This window comes from Nymphalis io, chromosome 3 (assembly GCF_905147045.1).
Source record: "Nymphalis io chromosome 3, ilAglIoxx1.1, whole genome shotgun sequence".
Taxonomy (NCBI): domain Eukaryota; kingdom Metazoa; phylum Arthropoda; class Insecta; order Lepidoptera; family Nymphalidae; genus Nymphalis; species Nymphalis io.
In genome coordinates this window covers 1,614,180-1,637,455 of record NC_065890.1, presented here as the reverse complement: position 1 = coordinate 1,637,455, position 23,276 = coordinate 1,614,180, and the positions used below count along the sequence as shown (strand labels likewise).

At 35.4% G+C, this 23,276-nt stretch overlaps 2 protein-coding genes across 5 annotated transcripts in view; one reads left to right on the top strand and one right to left on the bottom strand.

Annotated features, from left to right (window-relative positions):
• Nucleotides 1–8,126, top strand: part of LOC126781287 (uncharacterized) — a 68,970-nt gene extending 60,844 nt beyond the window's left edge. For 2 of the 4 annotated variants that reach the window (XM_050506192.1, XM_050506191.1), the window contains exons 2-4: nt 618–1,070; nt 4,550–6,617; nt 6,804–8,126. In XM_050506192.1, coding sequence (XP_050362149.1) covers nt 979–1,070; nt 4,550–6,617; nt 6,804–7,829 — 3,186 coding nt within the window. In that variant the 5' untranslated portion in view covers nt 618–978 and the 3' untranslated portion in view covers nt 7,830–8,126. The remainder of the gene's footprint in view (nt 1–617; nt 1,071–4,549; nt 6,618–6,803) is intronic. The other 2 variants (XM_050506193.1, XM_050506190.1) reach the window with 2 other exon arrangements.
• On the bottom strand, nt 8,109–23,080 carry LOC126781294 (eEF1A lysine and N-terminal methyltransferase homolog). The gene is made up of 9 exons (XM_050506212.1): nt 22,896–23,080; nt 22,270–22,828; nt 21,663–21,803; nt 20,760–20,878; nt 13,010–13,190; nt 12,448–12,625; nt 10,820–11,119; nt 9,857–9,982; nt 8,109–8,555 (listed from the first exon to the last, which is right to left on the bottom strand). The coding sequence occupies exons 1-9, from the start codon at nt 22,985–22,987 to the stop codon at nt 8,281–8,283; spliced, it is 1,971 nt and encodes a 656-aa protein (XP_050362169.1). The 5' UTR covers nt 22,988–23,080; the 3' UTR covers nt 8,109–8,280.
• Between the last annotated feature and the right edge of the window lie 196 nt (nt 23,081–23,276).

Genomic DNA, 23,276 nt, shown 5'->3' with positions numbered 1-23,276 from the left:
ATTCCGTTGTACGTTGTGGAGCCCATAATATTATATTTCCGCGTTGTCACATTAAACTCGTGTTCCGGAAATTCACAACAAATGTTACTAACAATTATTTGCCAAGAGCGGGATCGAAATTACTACCATTAACGCAGTTGCCAGTTGTAATGACCATAGACTACTTTTACGTCCATATAATGAAAATAACGTCAAGTAACGTAACTTATTATTTTTTTTATTAAAGAAATACTATCAATTATAACTCATGAATAATGACACATCTATCGTCGAACGTAATAATAATTTTAAAGTTACAAACATATCCGTCGCTGTACGACTAACTAGGTCTCGCCGTTGCCGCAGTGTAACATCGGTGCAAGTTTCTATTAAAGTCAATACATAAAAACGGACATAAGGTTAAATATAGTAGTTACAGACTGCTTGTCGTGACGGGATGCACCACATTCCGAACAGTTTCATTATCGGCCTTGATAATGCGGCTAAATAAACTATTTTTTGTTTGTCATGAGAAATACGAGACATATGAGTCAGTTGCTTTGTTGTTGCATAAAGACAAACATTTCGTACCCAAACAAATACTCCATATTACTAACGCAATAACTTTTCATCAACAGTCTATCGATGCCTAACGCACATCAAGATGTTACACGAGAAAGATATAAGGCGTGGTCCCGTATAACAATATTCGACTAAGACAATGTAAGAATAGACGATAAAATAAAATGACGTTTCGAGACTGACGCAACGATTTCCCGCCAACGCTACCGCGTACAGAAACAGAAAGTGCAGTGCAATTTTAAATCGAACCTTTTGGTACGAACTTTAAAATTCGAACGTTGAATATTTATTTAAAAAAAAAAACGATCGTCAAAAATAAAGTCGAGGTACGTGTGTGTATTGGGTGGTGTGAAGGGAGTTTCGCGTGGCGTCGTGATAGGTGCGCACTCTCGCCAATGCGGCGGCGGCGTGAGCGCGATGTCGCCGCCGCGGGCGCTGCTGGCGGCTCTACTGCTCTGTCAACTGCTGTCGTACGGTGGCCACCAAGGACTCACCAAGATATTCTACACGTAAGCCCATCACGAATATCGATATATTTACAATGTGTATATATCAGTGTATTTATTTTGTTAAGGAACATGATACCTTCTCTCATACTACTAACAATATTGTCAGACTTATTGTAACACTCTTAATATAATATTATGTTGTATATGGTTTTTTTATTTATTGTTTGTACAATGCCGCAATTGTATAAATTGAAATACTTTTTTTTTCAATTAACGTCTGATTGTCGTGAATTTTAATTTTAAAGCTAGTCTCTAATGTTGGCGCCATCTTGGAAACAAATTCGTCCATTGCCACAGAGTCAAGCCAAAACCTAATTCATTAATACAATCTTGACATTGAGAAAATATGTTGTGACAGTTCCAAAACAACCGAACAATACAAATGACCTTCCATTTATGCAACAATCGATTATTTTATCAGCAACTTCTGTTGTAAATAATTACGATCTAGTCGGGTTAGTCAAAAAAGGGTCTTTACTTTTTTATTAAATCCCTAAACAATTTTATTCCTCTAACTTTTTTCAATAGTAGTCGAAATCAACAAAATTGCGACTAAATTCCGCCAGTGCGTTAAACGCTATCTTGAATTTAAGGGAGAATTGTTTTTGCTCAACATCGGCCATTTTTAACTTTTCTACATAAATTTTAAGAACTTAAAACCCAGAACACAAAAATTTCACAATGTGGTAAGCCGTCTGGTCTAAGTTATGCGATTTTTATTGGACCAGTGTTCGAAATTCAACTTTTATCATTATTGAACATTTAAGGAAAACATTTATGAATTAGCAGCTTTCGAACATTTATTGTACTTTTATTTCTTTTTTATCAATAATACTAAAACTCGTCAATTATAGCTACTAAACAGAAAAAAAAGGTTAACAAACCGAGGATGATGATTTCAATGAAATAATAATAATATCCTGGGACATTTTTCACACATGGCCATCTGATCCCAAATTAAGCTTGTACATAGCTTGTGCTATAGAAACCAGACAACTGATATACTACATATACTACTTTTTCTTTTGTAAATACATACTTATATAGATAATTACACCCAGACTCAGGACAAACAGACATGTTCATGCACACAAATGTCTGCCCTGGATGGGAATCGAACCCACAACCTTCGGCGTGAAATGCAAGTATCTACCAACCACGCCAACCGGCTCGTCAAGTAAATCCATTGGTTATTGTTAGAAGAAATATCAATTTTGAATTCGTTAATAAATTACTTATCCCGCCCAATTACAGGAAATTGTTTCGTAATTGTAAAACGGTATTAAACTTCAGTGATTAATTACAAAACCCAATCGGAGTTGAAGTACAATATAATCTCATCGTCACCGTCCCTTCATTCGATTTCAGGCATTTCAGTTTATTTTAAAATATTTTTCGCAGTATCCGGCAAATCTCTTCATCTCCTGAGATTTTCTGTCTTAGATAACCATACCTTGGGTTGTAAATTTAATCCAGCTGTCGGCTCTCTTTCTCATCATGTAACTAGTCCTTATTTATTATTCTTGTGACGTTATCAGGTGGAGTGGAGACATTTGCTTTCCCGGTTTATATAAAAAAATATCTTCTTTTTTGTTATTATAGTCTCTTGATAATTGTAATTACTCCCAATTATTATTTATATAGATAACTGAAAATGTTTTGAAATATATTTGCAATGTTGTTCAATCAGCGTGCTCATTTAAGTTCAAGGTTGATTGTAATTGTTTATTATGTTTAATATTTTAAAGAGCGTTTTCGATATAGGAATCGTTTTCAGATAAAGAGCAGCGTGCAACGAGGCAATATATTTTGTTGTTCCGAAGCCGGTTTTTAGAAAATTTGCCGTTAACACTTAAAATAATTATTTACGAAGTCTATTTATACGCTTAGTAAAAGTTTAATGCGTCGACTGACTTGACTTTACATAAAATACTACCTATATATAAACGTAAAATACAAATTTAATTTTTCTTTTCTTTTTATTGACTTATTCAAGGTCCATTTAACTCCATCCATTTAACAGTAATTTCAATCAACAATACATTGTATATTTGTATATTTGTTGTTGAATCCAAGATTGTTGGCGTAAAGCGCATAATGGTAAATAATGGATAATATTTCTTACATATCACAGCGGTACTATAGCCATATACAGCGGCATATTGGCCAACTGACATATGCACTTCCTGTCAAATATATATAGCTTAAAGCTAAGTTCGATATTATAATTTACTATAAATATAAAATTTATTTAGAATTATATGTGTATTTGTTTTAAAATAAATACAAATATGTTACAATATTTTTGTAGTCGCCTATAAACTGAACTTCAAAAAACATAGACATATATATGTATATAATGTAATTATGTTTGGGAATGTTGTGTTCTCCTGTAATCGGTTGTGCATAGTTAGTGTTAAGTTAATGTAAAAAGTGTTTTGAATGCCTGTTATGTACAACTGTTAGAGATTTAAATAAATAAATAAATATCGTTTTATGTTAGTGGCATGGTCATAGTAAACAAGGAGTATTTCCATTTTATTTGTGAATATATTATGTCACCATGAATTGGCTTTATGTCAGTGAATGCGGGTGAGCTTCCTACAAGTACCATCTCAATTGTAGCACTGATTGTCCCAATTGAACTCGCTTCAATTTTAGTTATTTCAACACACAAATATTACATACAATATTGTATATATGATATAAGTGCGAGGAATTTCGTTTAAGTTTTGTTTTCATAGATGATAATTTAACATTAATCGCAATTTATAAATGATAGCCGAGAAGACCTAGTGGAACACCCGAATTTAAGCCGAGGTTTGTGGGTTCAATCCGGGCAAGCTCCTAAAATTCATTTGCTTAATTTGTATTTATAATTCAACTCGTGCTCGACGTAAAGGTAAACATCGTAAGGAATTTAATATGTCTTGGAAAATATCTGCAGCATGTATTCTGCATTGGAACAGTGTGAACAGTGTGGTAGAATTAGCTATTAATCTTCTCCTCAAATATAGATGAAGTCTTGGCCCAGCTGTGGGGCATTTACAGGCTGTTACGTAAATGACTACCACGTTGATCTAGTGGATAGCTCATAGGCTACAGTGTACATGGTTCCAAGAATCAAATATGTTCGGGCTGATAAAAGATTAATGGGTTTTGTTGTTGTTTGAAAGATTGTCAGCAGCTGTTAGTTTTATGTTATATTTTAAAAGTTAATACTTATTGAATGTGTTTTCAAATTCGTTTAATAAAAAATTTAACTATAAATTTATTCCACTATTGAAAATTTATTGCCAATTTCCGGATTATTATTGATTTCTATTTGATTTCAATAGACACTGTTTTCCGGAATGTTTCGAAATCGTTATATTTAAGGATTTTATGCAATACATTTTAGCGTTTCCTCTTAAACAAAGATATTTTATAAAAATTACAAATTATTTTTCAAAAATTTTATTAGTTTTATTTTTTTTCAGGTTACCTGACACGGGGCAGCCTCCAATACTCATCTCTTTGGTAGAAAACGCAAAATTAGATTTGAAAACTCCAGACGAACTATTGTTCGCAAATGACTCAGAACAGCACAATGAAACGACAACATTCGCAATTATTGATAGTGAAGCCGACGAGGAAAAGGAAAGGATATCAGTGGAAAACGCAGAGAAAGAAAGTACGGAACCACGCCTTGTAGTCAAAGCGAAGTCTATGCACGAAACAAGGCAAACAGACGATGCATTTCAAAGCACCACCCCCACGCTAGAAGCAGAAACTACAACAGAATCTCACACTGAAGAAAAATTTGAAGAAAACATTCCAATTAAACCAGAAACACCGCAAGAAGATATACCCTCGTTCTCAGAATGGGCGCAAAAGCAATTAGCAGAAGCTGAAAAGAAAGATACCGTGCTGAATCATTCGAGTCAACCTAGTCATAGTCAAACAAATTTTAGCAGCAAAAGCACCAAATTACGATCGAAAAATTACGCTTCACTTGCTTGCGGCGCTAAAGTCGTGGCCGTTAATCCTGAAGCCGGATCGGCAAGCTCGATTTTATCGCCAAACAGAGATGAGTATATGCTTAATACATGCAATAGTCGCATTTGGTTCGTGGTAGAACTGTGTGAAGCTGTTCAAGCACAAAAAATAGAAATAGCCAATTTTGAGCTGTTTTCATCAACACCGAAGGACATCGCTGTGTATTTCAGCGATCGTTTCCCTACTCGGGACTGGGCCGACGTCGGTCAATTTACAGCGCAAGACATGAGAGATGTACAAAGTTTTGATTTATATCCACATTTATTTGGTAAATTTATCAAAGTCGAGTTATTATCTCACCATGGCTCTGAACATTATTGCCCAATTTCGTTATTCAAAGTTTACGGTACTTCAGAATTTGAAGTTCTAGAAAAAGAAAGTTCTCAACATTCATCACATATAGATGACGACGAAGACGACGAGATAATAGACGTTCCCGACATACCTGCCGCCGAGGCGGAACCGTCGAAAAATCTTTTTGGTTCCGCAAGAGACGCCGTGATGTCTATTATGAAGAAAGCTGCTCAAGCATTAGTTAAAACTGAAGTTCCTAAAAATGTTTCAAGTGAACGTAACGATACGTTAACAGATACAATGTACAAAAAGTGTTGTTCGCCCAGCCATATAATAGTGTGTGATAATTGTAGTGAAACACTTTACAATGATGTGTATGAGCTGCTTAGTTGTAGCTCGGACAAACTAACGAGTTTAGTACGGCAAGTGTTCCTAAGAGACACTTTAAAGTGCACAAGTGTATGTCAGACGTATGGTTTAGATTTTAAAAGTACAAAGACTATAGAGTTCGGCGAAGAACGTGTAGCGTACATTAACGCTTTGTTCCCGCCTAAATATTTAGCAGCATTGTGTAACATTCTCGCAATTAAAGAGAAAAAAGTAGTTTTAAACACAAGCTTTGAAACCGAAATGAATGTTACCTCTAACATTACTGTAGATGAATCACCACAAAAAGTGAATAGTGAAACGAATTCAGATCAAGAGATCAAGTTGGTGCCGATTAAGAATGAAACGACTGATGATAAAATCAATGAGACGGCTCAATCTGATGAAAAAACTCTTGTACCTGAACAAAAAGCTGAGAACACTCCGATAGAATTACCTAAAGACGAAAAAGAAAAATTGGATACGTGCAAAGACGATCTTCAAACAATTCTTGAAGGAAAACAACCTTTAGTAGAACCCCAAGACGAGCCTACTACTGAAGAGAGGCAAGTAGAAGGCAATAATGAAAATGAAACTAAAGAAATTCCTTCAAAAACAGATGTAAAAAACGGACGAGATGTCGTTACAGAGAAACCTAAAGATATAAATGCTGTAGGCGATGAAATAAGTGATCAGGTTTTAATCGACAGTGAAAATTTTATGTCAGAAATAGATCAGATTGCGGTAGATCCTCTACCCGCAGGTAATCACGCCACACTAAATCAAAACCCAGCGCAGGCAACTCTACAAAAAGAATCAGTATTTTTAAGGCTGTCAAACAGAGTAAAGGTGAGCTTTTTGGTTTATAGTATAAAATTATTAAAATATTATAATATTGCTAGATTCTTTGTTTGTTGTTTTCTTTGTTAAGGTATAACGTATTACGTTAGTTTTAAGGCATATAAAACGTTAAAAAAAATAAAATTATCATATAATATTTATTTAAATTAATCATATAATTACTCTGTTTTACAGACACTAGAAAGAAATATGTCTCTATCGGGACAATACCTTGAAGAGTTGAGCAGAAGATACAAGAAACAAGTAGAGGAAATGCAGAAGTCGTTTGAGAAGACAATAGTCCAAATGACAGAAGAACGACGTAAGAGCAACGAACGTGAACAGAAGTACTTAGACCAGATGACACAATTACAAGATCAATTAGTTCAAATGACAATAGCGATGACGCTTCTCATGGAAGAAAGAGATAGCTGGTTTGGCAATATCACATTCACGAAATTTATTATGTATCAATCTATTATAATCACGTTATTATTATATTACGTATCAAAGAGAAGAAAACCAGAAACTATAATGGTGGCGATCCCTAAAAAGATTAAGAAGAAACAAGACAGGTTTCGAAGGAAATCAGTTGAAGGTGTGAGTGGACACGCTACTCCGTCTACGAAGAAAAGAAGGCCGAGCGAAGAAGCGTTCCAAATTGAGAGGCAGTCGATGGAGGATATGGAAAGGGAGCAGGAGTCGGGAGAATGGCAAATTGCTAAAAAGAATAGAAAGAGAAAAACTTCAATACTTCATAGGAGTTTAGAATCTGATATTAAGGAAACTTCTTCTAACCAAGATGGTATCAGGGAACTTCAGGAAAATCCAAATATAACTCTAGACGAGGGAGTTTATTTCGCTCCAGTTTCGGAGCCAAAGGAATTTACGGTAGTTGAAACTAAAGGAAAGGAGTTACCAAAAACGAATGGATCGTTCTTCAATAACTTAAAAACGAAGACGATGAAGACGAGGCGATTGTCGTCGCCGGCGTTTCTGAGAACTCTCAATCGTCAAAGCAGCAGGAGTACACCCAGTCCAGACGTGAGGACTTTAGAACCGATTTTCAATGGAAAATTGGGGAAGAAAGCCGCTTCCGAATCGCCAACCGGAAGCCTCTGGTCGGAATCTACCGATATATCTCAGAATGGACAACAAGAGAGCGAAAGTGGCAACAAGAAGAAGAAAAGTCTTAAAAACATACTTAAGAAAGTATTTTGAGAACTTTTGAGTGTTTGTTTTACACGTGCTTAGTATAAACCGCTGTCTCGTTTATTAATGTGTATTTTATTGTTTAAATTATTGTATAAAATATTTGCGTCATTGTTAGACCTCTATGGGTGCCAATTGTGATAAATTAGGAAGCCTAATGCTATTTCAACTTTTTTTTTAATTTCTGCAGTTATGTTTGCTAGAATGCCAGTATTTTATGAGTGACAATAAGATAAATTGTGGAATGTGGACACTAGTCGAGCGAGATCGGTAAACAAAGAAACGGCATTAAATGCATTAATTTTATTTCTGTATTTTTATTTATCATCTACATTATATGATAACATTAATTATCTTAACGATTTAAATGTTATTTTACAACAGCGTAAAAATATAAAACAGTAACAAATTATATTACGATTTTGTGTTTTATACCTTCAATAAAAAGTATAACAATGTTCTATGATACAATATTAATGGATTGTATGAAGTCTTTCAAGTCGACACATTTTAAATTCACTAAATTTTTCTGTCTCGCCGTTATGTTTAGGCTTTTGGCGGCTGCTTCCAAATTGTTTAACGTATATTCAGTATCGTTGTTCGTTGCGAACACAATCTCGTTGACTTCTTCGAACAGCTTTACCGTAACTAAATGTTTGAAATGTTGTTTTAAAGTTTCTACGATACTTTCATGGAGCTGCGTGTCCCGGCATACTAGATTCAAAATGAAGTGACCTGAAAAATAAATACGAATATTTATTCCTGACGTTTTCTATGACAACGCATTGTTTGAAAAATAATAAATAATTAAAGATCTATCGACTGCTTAAACTTGGTATATATTACAAAATACAAACAGTAACAGTAACAGCCTGTTAATGTCCCACTGCTGGGCTAAGGCCTCCTCTCCCTTTTTGTGGAGAAGGTTTGGAGCTTATTCCACCACGCTGCTCCAATGCGGGTTGGTAGAATACACATGTGGCAGAATTTCAATGAAATTAGACACATGCAGGTTTCCTCACGGTGTTTTCCTTCACCGTTAAAGCACGAGATGAATTATAAACACAAATTAAGCACATGAAAATTCAGTGGTGCTTGCCCGGGTTTGAACCCACGATCATCGGTTAAGATTCACGCGTTCTTACCACTAGGCCATCTCGGCTTAAATTTAAATACATAATTTAAATACAAACGGGTTTCTACAATTTTTATCGATGAAATACATAAGAATAAATAAATTAATAAAAAATAAATTGTAAATTTAAAAATCTTGAGATATGTTTTATGATGTAAGCATTGTTTATGAAAATGTCTGGTTTATAGAAATATTGGCATTAGCGATATTTCTGGTCGGTTGTTACGAATTCAAATTTTCAGAATTAAGTAACATTCCGAACATCGTAACTAATATAAAGGCGCTACTGAGTGGTTTGTTTGTTTGTTTGTTACGCTTTCACGTTTCAACTCCTCAAATCATAATGTTTACGGTGTTAGTGATACAGTTCTGCGAGGTTATTAGTATTTTACAATATATGTATATAAGTTAATGCTTATTTTTGCTCGCATGCTTTGAATACACTTGAATTGTTTGATGAACGCTACAAACTAACATCTACATAATGAAGCTCGGAGTCCACTTCCTTATGGATTTGGTGTCGAATTTCTCTGAAACCCGTCACTCGTAGACACGGTAATGTAAAATTTAACATCTTACAACCTTAAAGGAAAATCCTAGTCCTAATCAGGTCTCAATTGCAATTGCCACTCATTATTAGCCCCCTTCCCTCACATATGTCCCCACGATTGCAGCGCGGTACATGTAGAGTACGTATAGTGTACGTGTATCGTGCGTGTAGAGTACGTGTAGTGTACGTGTAGTGTCCGTGCAGTGTCCGTGCAGTGTCCGTGCAGTGTCCGTGCAGTGTCCGTGCAGTGTCCGTGCAGTGTCCGTGCAGTGTCCGTGCAGTGTCCGTGCAGTGTCCGTGCAGTGTCCGTGCAGTGTCCGTGCAGTGTCCGTGCAGTGTCCGTGCAGTTACCGTGCGGCACGAGCGCGGCGACGTGCGCGAGCGGCGCGGCGCGCAGGAAGTGCGGCGGCGGACACGACAGGCCCAGCGAGCTGTCCTTGCTGTCCATGTCGAACATCACCGCGTCGTACGTGCGGCCTGCGGGCGGAATGTATAGTCCTAATAGGTATCATTAAATAAAACGAAACCGGATGCCGAAAAATATTTGATGAATATACAAAACACCATTTACTGGTGGTAGGACTTTGTGCAAGCTCGTCTGGGTAGATACCACCCACTCATCAGATATTCTACCGCAAAACAGCAGTACTTGATATTGTTGTGTTCCGGTTTGAAGGGTGAGTGAGCCAGTGTAATTACAGGCACAAGGATGTCCCTTGTGCCTGTAATTACATTAACATCTTAGTTCCCAAGGTTGGTGGCGCATTGGCGATGTAAGCGATGGTTAACATTTCTTACAATGCCAATGTCTATGGGCGTTTGGTGACCACTTACCATCAGGTGGCCCATATGCTCGTCCGTCTACAGTTACTATAAAAAAAACCTCACTAGTCTAGTTCATCGACGCGATTATCGTGTAATGTGGCACTACACCCGTGAGCCGGGTAGTCGCACGCGCTAGCGAGGAGTGTTATTAAAACTACTTACTAATTTGATTATTTTATTAAGAAATGTATTGATAACATATTATTATTTTTTTCCTTTGTGTAAGTATTATTTTAGGTTAGGTATATTTATTTTTTTATTTATATATATTTCCACTCGTAAAAAACATTTTCAGTAAATATACTTATTTTTCAAAATGCAGATAATTTAATTATTGACCGCCCTTTAATTATTTATATTACATCGCCCACACTCGTTTCTTGATAAATGTATCAACCTACTTAATAAACATGATTTCTACTACTTTATTACATGTACACATTAAAAATTTCAGTTAAAACATTAATATTAATTTAATCAAATCCTCACCACTATCGGCTTCGTCCTTTAAGAAATCAATCCCGTCTTTGATCTGGACCTCCAGTCGCTCGTCCACCTCCAGACCGAAGTCGTCCTTCGCAACCTCCAACATAGCCGGGTCCAGGTCGACGGCTGTAATCTTGAGGTTCTCGAAGCATTTCTTGAGGAACATGCAGAGGCTGCCACCGCCGAGACCGAGGACGGCCACGCTCGTGCTGTTGCCGAGCGGTACGCCCACGCACATGAACGAGTGGTACAGCGACACGTAGCCGAAGTCGACGACTACTTTACTTTTATTTTTTCTTTTCACTGAAATGCATATAAATGTTATATTAAATCTTTGTGCCACTTTTGTAACGCTTGGTTTAATAAATATGAGTAATAGTGCAAAAGCGTTTCGAAAACGTAACGACGAGCTGAGCTCATAGCTTCCACAGACAGGAGTTACGGAGGGTTACGGAGACGAAATTTCGATTAAACCGGAAAATTATGCTACCGTTTTTGCCGCCATTCCATGTATATTTTTTATAGTATAGGTAGGCGGACGAGCATATGGGCGACCTGATGGTAAGTGGTCACCAACGCCCATAGATATTGACATTGTAAGAAATGTTAATCATCGCTTACATCGCCAATGCGCCATCAACCTTGGAAGCTAAGATGTTATGTCCCTTGTGCCTGTAATTACACTGGCTCAGTCATCCTTCAAACCGAAACACAATCATACCAAGTACCGCTGTTTTGAGGTAGAATATCTGATATGTGGGTGGTACCTACCCAGACGAGCTTGCACAACGTTAAATCTATATTTAAATAACAAATTTATATAGTTTGTATGATTGCTCGCGCTAATCTCATGACATAACAGGAAGTAAGTTTGTAAAGTATATCGAAAATGTCACTTCTCCAGCTAATTAAGCGACTCTAGCAAAGCCAAAAAAAATAATAAGATTTTTAGCATAATCGGCTAAAAATGTATGTAGATTATGTATTTATGTAGGCGTCTGTATGTTCACCTGCAGAAATTATTCGCTTGATTCGTTTCAAATTGTCGCCATTTCTACTTATTATTGTAATCTAATAATGATCTTATCGCTAACTTAATTGTACAACCATGAATAACAAATCACGAGTAAAAATCCGCAACGTGTCTGTAGCACTGACTTGATTAATATGAATTGGTGAATTGCTTATTGTTGATATTGAAATGCTTCAACAGATGGCGCTGTGCGATTCATTATGTTTAGACTAATATAAGCAATTGTTGAATAACTAATAAGTGGGTGGTACTTTTTTTTATCGTTGGAAAAACGTGTTACGCGTTTCCCTCACGGGAACAATGGGGGGGTTATGTAGGACTCGCCGGTGTCCAAGGCGCCAAGTGCGCTCCAAATATCGGAATACCCACTAAAAACCAGCGGTACCCTTTCCGTCTTAACGAGGAGCGCCACGGGATGCTTTCGCATGCTACCGTGATGCTCCGACAGCCGACCCGCCTATGCGGGCCTCCATTCTCTAGGGAGGGTTCCCAGGGTACTTTGGGTGGGACCTACCCAAAATGGTAATTTCGTCGGACCTTCATTATATACAATAAACTCTAGTCGGTGTTTACTATACATATATGGCGGTATCCTCACCGGTCTTGAGCCTGGCCTCGGACTGCACGAGGAACTGGTTGGCGAGGAACACGAGGCGGCGGTGCGCGGCGCCGTCCACGTCGACGTCCTCCACCACGAACGCGCCCGACACGGCCGAGCGCCCCGCGCGCACGCGCACGCGCCGCCCCACGTCGCTGCCCAGCGACAGGAACGGGATCTGGGGGTCGCAGTTGTGCGGGCGGTGGAGCTATGGGAGATCTTCGGTATGCTACTGACTAGCAGCTACTATTTATATTGCTGTTTGTTTCGAGGAGTATGAGTGAGTTAGTGTCGTTACTGACGAAAAGGACGTAGCATCATAGATCATCTTTGGTTTGGCGGTGTAGGCGATAAATTGACGATGAAAACTATATCCAAAATATATAGCAGGTATTATTGTAAGTTATACTGCTACTGAACATGTTCACTTTTGTATGTTAGATCTTATGGCTGGTGGTTCAGTGGCGGAATGTCGCTTCTTTTAGCGCCAACGTATGTTGTCGATTGTGTTCAATTACTATCAGAAACACTATTTGCCAGTTTTCCTGCTTAGTAACCTAACCTGTCCACTAAAGCCGTTGGGCGCGAGCATCTTGGCCGACTGCGCTAACTCCTCCTTCACAGCGTCGAGACTCTGGAACAGGTGTCCTCTCCTCAATACAGCGACTACCAGTCTACCGAACCTCGCCGAGTCCTGCAGCTGCCGTCTACCGGCGGACGTGCCGAACAACCACTCGGACTCCCTATAATTTTAATAAAACAAAAATATATAAATACGATCTTTCATTTCCCTAAATATTCTTTTGTTCTACCCGTCGTGAGGGTTAAATTTTCAATTTACAATTATAAATATCAATCATTATTAATATCAGAACTAAGTATTTAAACCATCATAAGTAATAATAATAATGTCCTCCAGACCAATTTCGGCCACGGCGGACAATCTCAAGAAAGATTAGCCAACTACGCAGGAGATATTATAGTGCACAAGTGTGTGCGCAAACACAGGTGCACTCTCTATTCCCTATAATATTATATAATACTTAAATCCAATAACTTTTTATGGGCCCGACTTGGGAAATGAACCCAGGACCTCCGGGTCTGCGGCCTTACATCAAGCCACTATACTAACGAGGCAGCCATAAGTACATGTAAAGCTTAGACTTAATAATGTAAGATAAGTTATGATATATAAATTAGGAGATCTAGTAAAAATAAAATTGACGTCAATGTCACTCCTGTTACTCGATTGCTTAGAGTCAGTAACTCTTTTGTGGGGCAATGTCTACAGTTCTACAACAGGATCTCAAAAAGCTTTCAAAATGCCTCAGTTACTAAATTAAAAAAAAAATTAAAGGAACTCTTGTGTGCTAAAGGTTATTATACAATTAATGAATTTATTGATGATATATGCCGTGGGGAAGGAGACGATCGCCTCCTGGCTGTTTTTTTACACTGAAAATTTGAAAAAGAAACGTACAGTAACAGCCTGTAAATGTTCTATTGCTGGGCTAAGGCCTCCTCTCCCTTTTTGAGTAGGAGCTTATTCCACCACGCTGCTCCAATGCGGGTTGGTGAACACATGTAGGTTTCCTCACGATGTTTTCCTTCACCGTATAACACGAGATGAATTATAAACACAAATTAAGCACATCAAAATTCAGTGGTGCTTGCCCGGGTTTGAACTCAATATCATCGGTTAAGATTCACGCGTTCTTACCACTGGGCCATCTCGGTTTTCATCAAACATGATTAAAAAAAACTCGCTGAGTTTCTTTCGCCGGTTCTTCTTAAGTCAGGGTATTTTTTTTCGAAACTACCACCGGAGTTTCTAATTTGACTATCAATAAGTAAGTGTATGCTTCTATGTTGATTAAAGTTATTTGATAAAGTCGCGGCAACTACGAGTACTAGGTAGCGTACGTAAATAAATTTATTTTTATTTTTTAAACGATACAGAAGAAAAATATCTTGTCCAGGTTGCTCATAAAAAGGATAAGTTCGAACGAGCTATCTGCATCTTTGAGCTATGATACCTAATCCGAGTAGCCTATTTTTGATTAACCAAGGTTTTTTGGCGAAATCTTATCGCCAAATCTGTAAACCTGTAATCCATAATAAAGAAAATAATTTCTAGAAAACCTTATTCATTCTGGCAACGTCGTTTTTAATAACTTTCCTATTTAAAAAAATATTCAATCCATTTTTTTTTTACTTTAAAAACAAACCATGTTAAACATTTATATCAACTGAAAAAAGTTGACGAATCGCTGGCGGCGACAGTTGAAGCGAGCCGGAACACAATCTGTGACGAGAATAGTGTCAAGTTGAAATTATTGACCATTATGAATCAGTGCGATACTGAAATAAACACGGATCTGCATTCAAGAATCCCACTCGCGAATGCGGCCGTTGCAATGGCTGATATTAACGGCAGTAGCTAAATTTGTTTCGTTGCGTTTGCTTTCCAAGCCGTTCATCATGTCACCGTTCATTTTGGGTAAAATTTAAGTCTTTCGCATTCGAGAAAGACAAGCCAATTGCGCAGGATATAACCCAGGTTATATAGGTGTTATATAGGTGTTATACATGTGTGTGCGCGCATTTATAAGTGCTCCTTCTATTCCTTCACTCTCGTAATCCGATAGGACAGCGAATCCAACACGACAGGTTTAGGCACAGTACCGGTTTTAAGTGCTTTCATATATAATATAAATTATATAATATATATATTTTGATTCATTATTTTTTTTTAAATTCGCAATAAAATTTGGTATATTATTGGTACGCGTATTTATTTATATGAATCTAATAATATTATAAATGTTTGATGAATGAATGAAAGTGTTCGAATAACTTTAACTCGACGAGTTGGACGGCATTTAATGAAATTTGGCACTGAATTAGATATGTGGTAGTATATGTTCCCAAAAAAAAACATAAATTAAAGTTTAAATTTTAGTGAGCTGTTTTCAGTTAGTAAAACATAAACATCACCGTCCCCCCTAGGGGCCCCATCTTAAGGAGCAGTGATATAAGACATTTCTAGTGTCGAAAAACATCAAATGACATTCTACGTAAATGATAGTTTAGCCGACAAAATCGTGTTTTCAGTCAACATGAAAAATATAAAATAAAAAAACTCGACTCGGTACATGTCATAAATAAAATCTTATCCGTTAGAAATGTTCAATGATATTGTATTTTTACAAACATTACTATAAAAAATCTTATTAAAACATGACTTGGCTGTTGGGCTTTGTGTAAGCCCGTTTGGGTAGGTACCACCCACTCATTAGATATAGAATAGGAAGGCGGACGAACATATGGGCCACATGGTGGTAAGTGGTCACCAACGCCCATAGACATTTGCATTATAAGAAATGTTAACCATCGCTTACATCACCAAAAATATTCTACCCCTGTACAAAAATACTTAGTAATGTTGCGTTTCGGTTTGATGAGTGAGTGTCAGTGTAACTACAGGCACAATCTTAGTTGCCGAGGTTGGAGGCGAGGTCGGGGATCTCTTACATCAGGTCTATGGGTGATGGTGACCACTAACCAGATGGCCCATTTGCCCGCCTGCCTACTTTATATATAAAAAAACACTGGATAACATTATAATAGAGAGTTACGTAAAACCGCGCGAGGTGTCTCGGTCTAGATTCTCGTGAGTGATAAAAATATTTCGAATTACCGTAACACTGACATGATGCCAAGTGGTTAAATTAATTTTTATATGACATTTAATATTGCTATCTTTATTAAGTATTTGTTTTTGAATTATTTATACATCAGCTAATATTAGACAAGTTGTTTTCACATTATCTCGTGCGTTATTCCACGATATAATCGATTAATATAAGTTTTAATAGTGGTTACCTGCGCAAGAAATAAAAATCACTCCTTTTTAATGACATTTATAAGACCTAAGACCTATCTCATGTCTGTTAATTACACTGGCTCACTCAAGCGGCGGCAGAGTTATTTATTAGTATATAATCCCCTAAAGCTTAAGCGCCGCTACAAATAAAGGTCAAGCTTGGTTTAATAATTATAATTACTCAATATCAATAAATATATGTTTATAATTAAATATTAAAATCAAGTACTTAACATTTTTTATAACATTTGCGACTTCGAACCTATTCTACAATAATTTTCCTGATCGGTTAAAATTTATGGTAAGTACTTTACTCGTTATGATCGTAAGGTTATAAGTGTTAGAAGCAAGCTGGGCTTCACCCCATGGCTATGTCTTATACCTAACATCTGACAACCCCTAAAAGCGCGGGGAAAGCAGCGAGCAAAAACTATTATATAATAAATCATCCCGCAATAAGTGAATTATCGAATGGACGGATACCAACTCTCCAACTTAATAATATAAATATGAAATACAAATAAATAATATGTAAGACTTTAGTATTATTTTTTTATTTTAAAAGATCGAGGTTGGAAAATATCGTTCCTGTTCGTTCGATTATAATAGTCCTAAGTAGAAATCGAGTGGTATTGTGTATGAAGGAGTTTGAAATTTATCCTTTATCGTTTTTATAATATAACTAGTTTAATATTCTTCTACATTTTACAATAAACATTGATACGTGGTTAGACTTTAATTATGGCATGTCACTTTTATACCTTTGCTTTATTATGTATAATATATTCAAAAATATATACCATAGACACGAAGCTTGCATTACGTAATAAATAAAATAAATATAAATAAAATTAATAATAAAATATAATTATTAATTTAAGTTTGAATTCATTTTATTTATAGATATATATATTATTTATTATGTAATACAAGTCTTGCTATTTTTAATGGTCATAGGCAGCTACCGATCAGAATAATTACGTAAAAAACTACTAGGCCTTCTCTTTATTTTTTATTTTTAAATTAAACGAAGAATCATATGAAATTTATTTGAATATACCTAAATTAATTAATTTAAAAAAAAAAACATAAATATCCTAATATCCTGGCACATTAACCTACCTCCAAAACTTAAAAAAAAAACGAATTTTCTGCCACACGCACACCTACGGACCAATTATTTTTCAAATACACAGATAATTAACTTTTAATTGTACAACTATCAGAGGTCTTTCCCAGTTGGAGTTCAGAAAGAATATAAGCTTGCGTTAAAACGTGATTGTTTACCGCAGAACAGGTAGGAGGCAACTGGTCTGTATTAAGATATACAAACTCTTTGCAATTTAAAGCGAACAGCTAAAAACATATCCTCTTACTAGCGTCATATAGTTTTACACGTGTCAGATGGTCGAAAATATAAACTGCAACACGCGGCAGGGTTCCGCACAATTAGTAAACTAGAATCAATTTTTTTATTTGTTTTAAGAACATTTATTTTAAGATTTTTCTTAATTAAAATCCACTTGGAAACTTCGAAGGTCTTTTGTGACCTCAAAATTCGAGTAAAATTACTGTTGCCATAGCTAAAAAAATTCCTTAGCAGCGGTTTTATTTAGTTACACAATGCTTAGCTGAATCAAATGAATTCGGCTATAATTTGAAAAATAATCGTCATCGGTCGTCCAATAATACCAATTTATATACACTTATTTATTCATGCAAGGGGATAAATAGTGCTATTTACGCCCCTTATGTTATAGTTTCACAACAGTCTATTTTCTTTATTCGAACGACAAATTGATGTTTTTCCGAATTCTCGAGGATGACCTGCAAACTGGGCAGGACATATTATAGTGATTAGACGGCAAATCCAACATTACCAGACAGGAAAAAGACCTCACTTCCGAGGTATTAGAATGTAAACACAATCGATTTCCAAATTCCGGGTCACTTTTAAATATTTCTCGAAAGAAGAACAAAAAACTTTTTAAGGACCAGACGGGGTTCGAAGCCAGGACCGCGGAATCTGTAGCCTTATAAGCTAGCCACGAGATAAACGAGGCAATCTTTGACAGAGTACTGATGAGAAAACAATTTCACGCACTTCCTATAGAAACCTTATTACTAAGGCTGTATATTATACATGTGAATTACACTTAAAAAAAATTCTACATAAAACTTAAAATTATGTGAAAAACTTTGTTCGTCGCGTCATGTCAACGCGTTTACATTATAAAGACCAAGTCAATAGCGACGAGAATGCTACGACACGTCCTTGTGATACCGCATCGGGCACACATCCAGACACCTCCATACTTGAGTAACTGTTTTGTTGATGTTTCTAAATAAACTTCTTCGATATTTTAATGTAAACAAACTATTTTTAACGAAAAAGTGGGTGTGGTTTTTATGCGTCGTACGTTGTGTTTGTTTACATTTTCAATAAATTCTAAATATATTTAATTTAATTTTATACCATTTTATTAAGCGAAGTAAACAAAAAACATAAAACAAAAGACTCGTAATATATTTAAATATCTTTCTTTTTTATTATATTACTAGTTAATGCCAAACACGCGTTGCAATGCCATAGCAATCGAATGCATGTTATTTTAATAAAGAACGTAAACAGGACTGACAAACAGTTATTTTTATATATGTATACATAACCGTAACAGCCCGTGAATGTCCCACTGCTGGGCTAAAGGCCTCTTCTCCCTTTTTTGAAGAGAAGGTTTGGAGCTTATTTCAACACTCGGCTCCAGTGCGGGTTGGTGGAATATAAAAGTATACATATAAAGAAAAAAATTATAAATATGAAGTTATTATAAATATGAAAGTTTTTTTTTGTTACGTCCTAACTACTTTTAGTGTGTCCCTCATCAGACGTGGGCGAAGCTATGAGTGGAAAATAGTCATATTGTTTTCAATTTCTGTCCCTACATTATACATATATTCAGTGCCGGATAAACCACGGAGTGGCCCCTACCCAATACACGTCTCGGGTCCCTTAACCATTTTCAAATTTTATTTATAATTACGACATTATATTACTAAATATATTACGAAGGTATGTAGAAGGTATCGCTCTTTTCAAATAGGACAGATATTTTGTTTCAACAATTTCATAAATAAGGAATTTTACAAACTTAATTCCTAATTTCTGCTTATGGGCCCTGGGCTGATGTGGGGCCCCTAGGCAGTTGTCTACTTTGCCCAATTAATAATCCGGCCCTGTATATATTGTTTATAATTATTTCTTATCTGAATAAGTTAATCTACATCCCTATAACTTGAGATTTAATCAAAAACTCATTCATAACATAGAATAGGGACGAAACGGGCATTCATAGAACATGGGGGGGGGGGCAATTTCAATTTGTAACATAGCGATTGAAAAGTGCCTTTATGAGGCAACTCGAGAGATCAGTTCGCTATTTACTTTAAGTTCATTGTCATTTTGAATAAATGTCGAATTCTATTGCGGGCCGGCAAGGCGGGGACGGCTAGTACAGAACATTCTTCCCGACTGTACTGGCCGTCGTCGCGTTTGGACTCTACTACCACTTACCATCAGGTGGAGTAGAGTCATTTGCCAACCCGAGGCATATAAAAAAAAAAAAATAGCAATACGTACAAAACCTACTTAGTAGTAGCTTTGTTATTCATCATTTTAAAATAACTGCTTCACGTAAACAGCAAACGATTTTCTTCATCAGTGAAAGTTATATTTTACTTTTAATTTCATTACAGTCTACTTTTTCTAGATTGATTTTTTTAATACTTTTATTATATTTTATTTAAATCACTTAAATTTATTAATATCATTATTATGCTATTGGCAAAATTCGAAAGTTTGGATGTTAATTTTACAATATTATATACAAGTGAAGATTAAATGAGAAATTGAGCTGAAGTATCCCCAGTGATAGGGACGCGTGAATCAAGCAAGGCATACAGTAACAGTAACAGCCTGTTAATGTCCCACTGCTGGGCTAAGGCCTCCTCTCTCCTTTTTTGAGGAGAAGGCTTAGAGCTTATTCCACCAAGCTGCTCTAATGCGGGTTAGTAGAATACACATGCGACATAATTTCAATGAAATTAGACACATGCAGGTTTCCTCACGGTGTTTTCCTTCACAGTCAAGCACGAGATGAATTATAATCAAAAAGGCATGAACAACTAAATTTTCCTGTGCTTAATTGGTATCTATACGTCATCTTACGCTCAGCGGTGAAGGAAAACATCGTCAGGAAACCTATATATGTCTATTTTCTACAACATATGTATCCCACAACCCGTATTGAAGTAGCATGATGGAAGAGCCTCCAAATCTTTTCACCACGGGGACAAAAGACTTTAGCCCAGCAGTGGTACATTAACAGGCTGTTAATTTTTATTTTACAAAATTAATCAACATCCTCACCGTCCCTGTGGTACGATGAACACAGCATACTTGTTGATAGCCTGTGACCGCTTCTGATCCACGATGTACAATGTGTAGCGAGGTACCTCTTCACCGGGTAGCATTAAATCTAAAGTCACCTTAAAAGTTCAATAACTTTTTAAATGCATCAACAAAACTGTTCGTTATATTCATGTTAATAAATAGATGACTAATAAATTTCTATATTTTCGTTGAAACTGGTAAGTAAATATTATTTATAAATACCAAAACAATAAAAAAAATATTATATATAAACAGATAATATTTTGGCACATCTGTGACAATGACGTCCGCTATTCTATATTAATTGAGATAATTTTTAACGGTTGAGTAAATTATAAATATTTTTCATCGTTATTTATTTAATTTTATTTTTTTTTCTAAACTTTCTACCTATCTATATCTACGTTTCGGAAAAAAATATAAAATTAAAAAAGAAAAAACAAATTGAGGATTAAGAATGAATGAGCAAAATTCCATCCATGCAAAGTTATTTATAAAATATGTACTATTTTTAAACTTTAGAGTTTAGACTAATATTTAATTAAAATCTATTACAACAACCAGGTCAAGACTTGTGGAGATCATATTTTAGAGATAAATTTGAAATATGAAAGTGTTGCCAAGTTACACCCACATTTATCTAGCGGATTACAAATCATAATAATATATTTAATATGTTAGTATGTCTGTCTGCGTGTGGCATTAAAATGACTAATCAAGCCCACATCAAAAAATCTCAAAAAAAAACCCAAAAATGGAAATAATTATAATTTTAGACATTTTAACTTACTTTTTAAAAAAAAAAATAAAAATCATTTCTCTTATTATCAAAACTTGTTGGATAAAAAAGTAATTTAATTAGGCATTATAATCTTATACCTCATCATCCCCATCTAAAGTTGTTTTAGCGAGCCCATTGGTGATGAAGGCTGTGTCTTGTACAGATTTCACACACGCTTTGAGCTCCTCTGGTGTTTCCAACCTCTGCATCTTGTCACCTGCCATACAGACTTCTAATACCTAAAAAAAAATTATCATGAATCAATAACTTATTTTAATGACAACTCTAGAATATTCTATAGTAAAAGTATATGTTACATTAAATCAAAATATATTTCTAGAATTTATTCTACAGATGGGAGTAAAATTTTAAGGTCGTATTTTAGTGTAATGCAAAGTATTGAAAACAGGTTTTATTGCTGTCATGAATACTGACTTTCAATCATTCTTTTTAATTTATGCCTGAATTTTTTAAGCTGGTTAGTTACTTTAAATCTAGGCTGGATTGTATACAATCATTTTCTTACTTGAAAAATTTAGTGTTGTGTTTTCTACTGCATTTTTTTATAACAATGTATACATCATGAAAACACTTATTATGTATATATATATATATTCTAGTAACAAAATTAAATTGTATATAAAAATAAGTAGTGTCCTACAACAAATTTGATCATCTTTATAATATATATGACTATGGACTTACTAATTTAGGCATCTCTTTAAATTTAGTTGCAATAACTACAAAAACGGGCAATGTCGTCCCATCACCATCCTCAGCATTTTTCTCCTCTGCTTCATGACATCTTACTACACGAAACATCCAAGTTTTATCACAGAAATATGTCAACAGCTTCTCTGTTATATGGCTTTGCAATAATGATATACAAATGAAGCGGCCACCTAACTTCAAAACTCTTTTAATTTCAGCGAAATATTTGTCTATACTTTCATTTGTTTCTTTCGAGTCATCCGGCATTAGTGCATCAAGTGTTCCTTTATCAAGAACAACATTAAATTCATCATTCCTAAATGTCGTATTGAGCGCATCCATGTAAAGAAATTTCATACTTGTTCTGCGGGCATTTACAGCATTCATTTGCTTAATTACTACTTCTGATACATCTATGTTCGTGATGTTTGGATAGCCGACATCGTAAAGATCTGCGCTGAGACTGGAGTTACCACAACCTGGTATAAGTATTACGTCCGATTGCTTGATATACTTGTGTAAATGGGAACATAATTCTAAATATTCGCCATACCTTAAAAGATATTCGGGTTATTGATAACAAAATCAATTAAATATACAAAATTTTACAAAATACTCACCATTCGAAAGATTTTTTGCCACGTTTCTTAAAAAACTTATTCCAATAATCTTTTTCGCTAAATTCCTTATGGCTTTTCGGTAGCAGGTTCATTTTTAAATAGATTTTTTTATAATTTGTCTTTTATAAACAATTCAATAACACATGGTTCAATTTGTTTACTGACGATCTGTCAAAAATAGCTCAAGATCATAAAATGAAATGAAGTTAGTTGTCTGAGATGAACCTCTAGGCAAAAATTTTATTACAGTTTCTTGATTTTTGTGATTTTTAAATATGTGATATATGACTTTTATTTAAATCAGCTACTTGTACTTAAAGCTACTTGTGTAAATATTCAATTTTTTTTACATTATTTTTTTATTCTATAATTAACTTTGTA

What these genes read in the sequence shown, in the direction of transcription:
- LOC126781294 (XM_050506212.1), bottom strand. Translation starts at nt 22,987, where the DNA reads ATGAACCTGCTACCGAAAAGCCATAAGGAATTTAGCGAAAAAGATTAT. An exon ending in CCAACGGCTTTAGTGGACAG is followed by an intron (nt 12,626 to 13,009) that starts GTTAGGTTACTA and finishes TGCGACCCCCAG; the next exon opens with ATCCCGTTCCTGTCGCTGGG. An exon ending in CGCCGCGCTCGTGCCGCACG is followed by an intron (nt 8,556 to 9,856) that starts GTAACTGCACGG and finishes TTTATTTTTCAG; the next exon opens with GTCACTTCATTTTGAATCTA.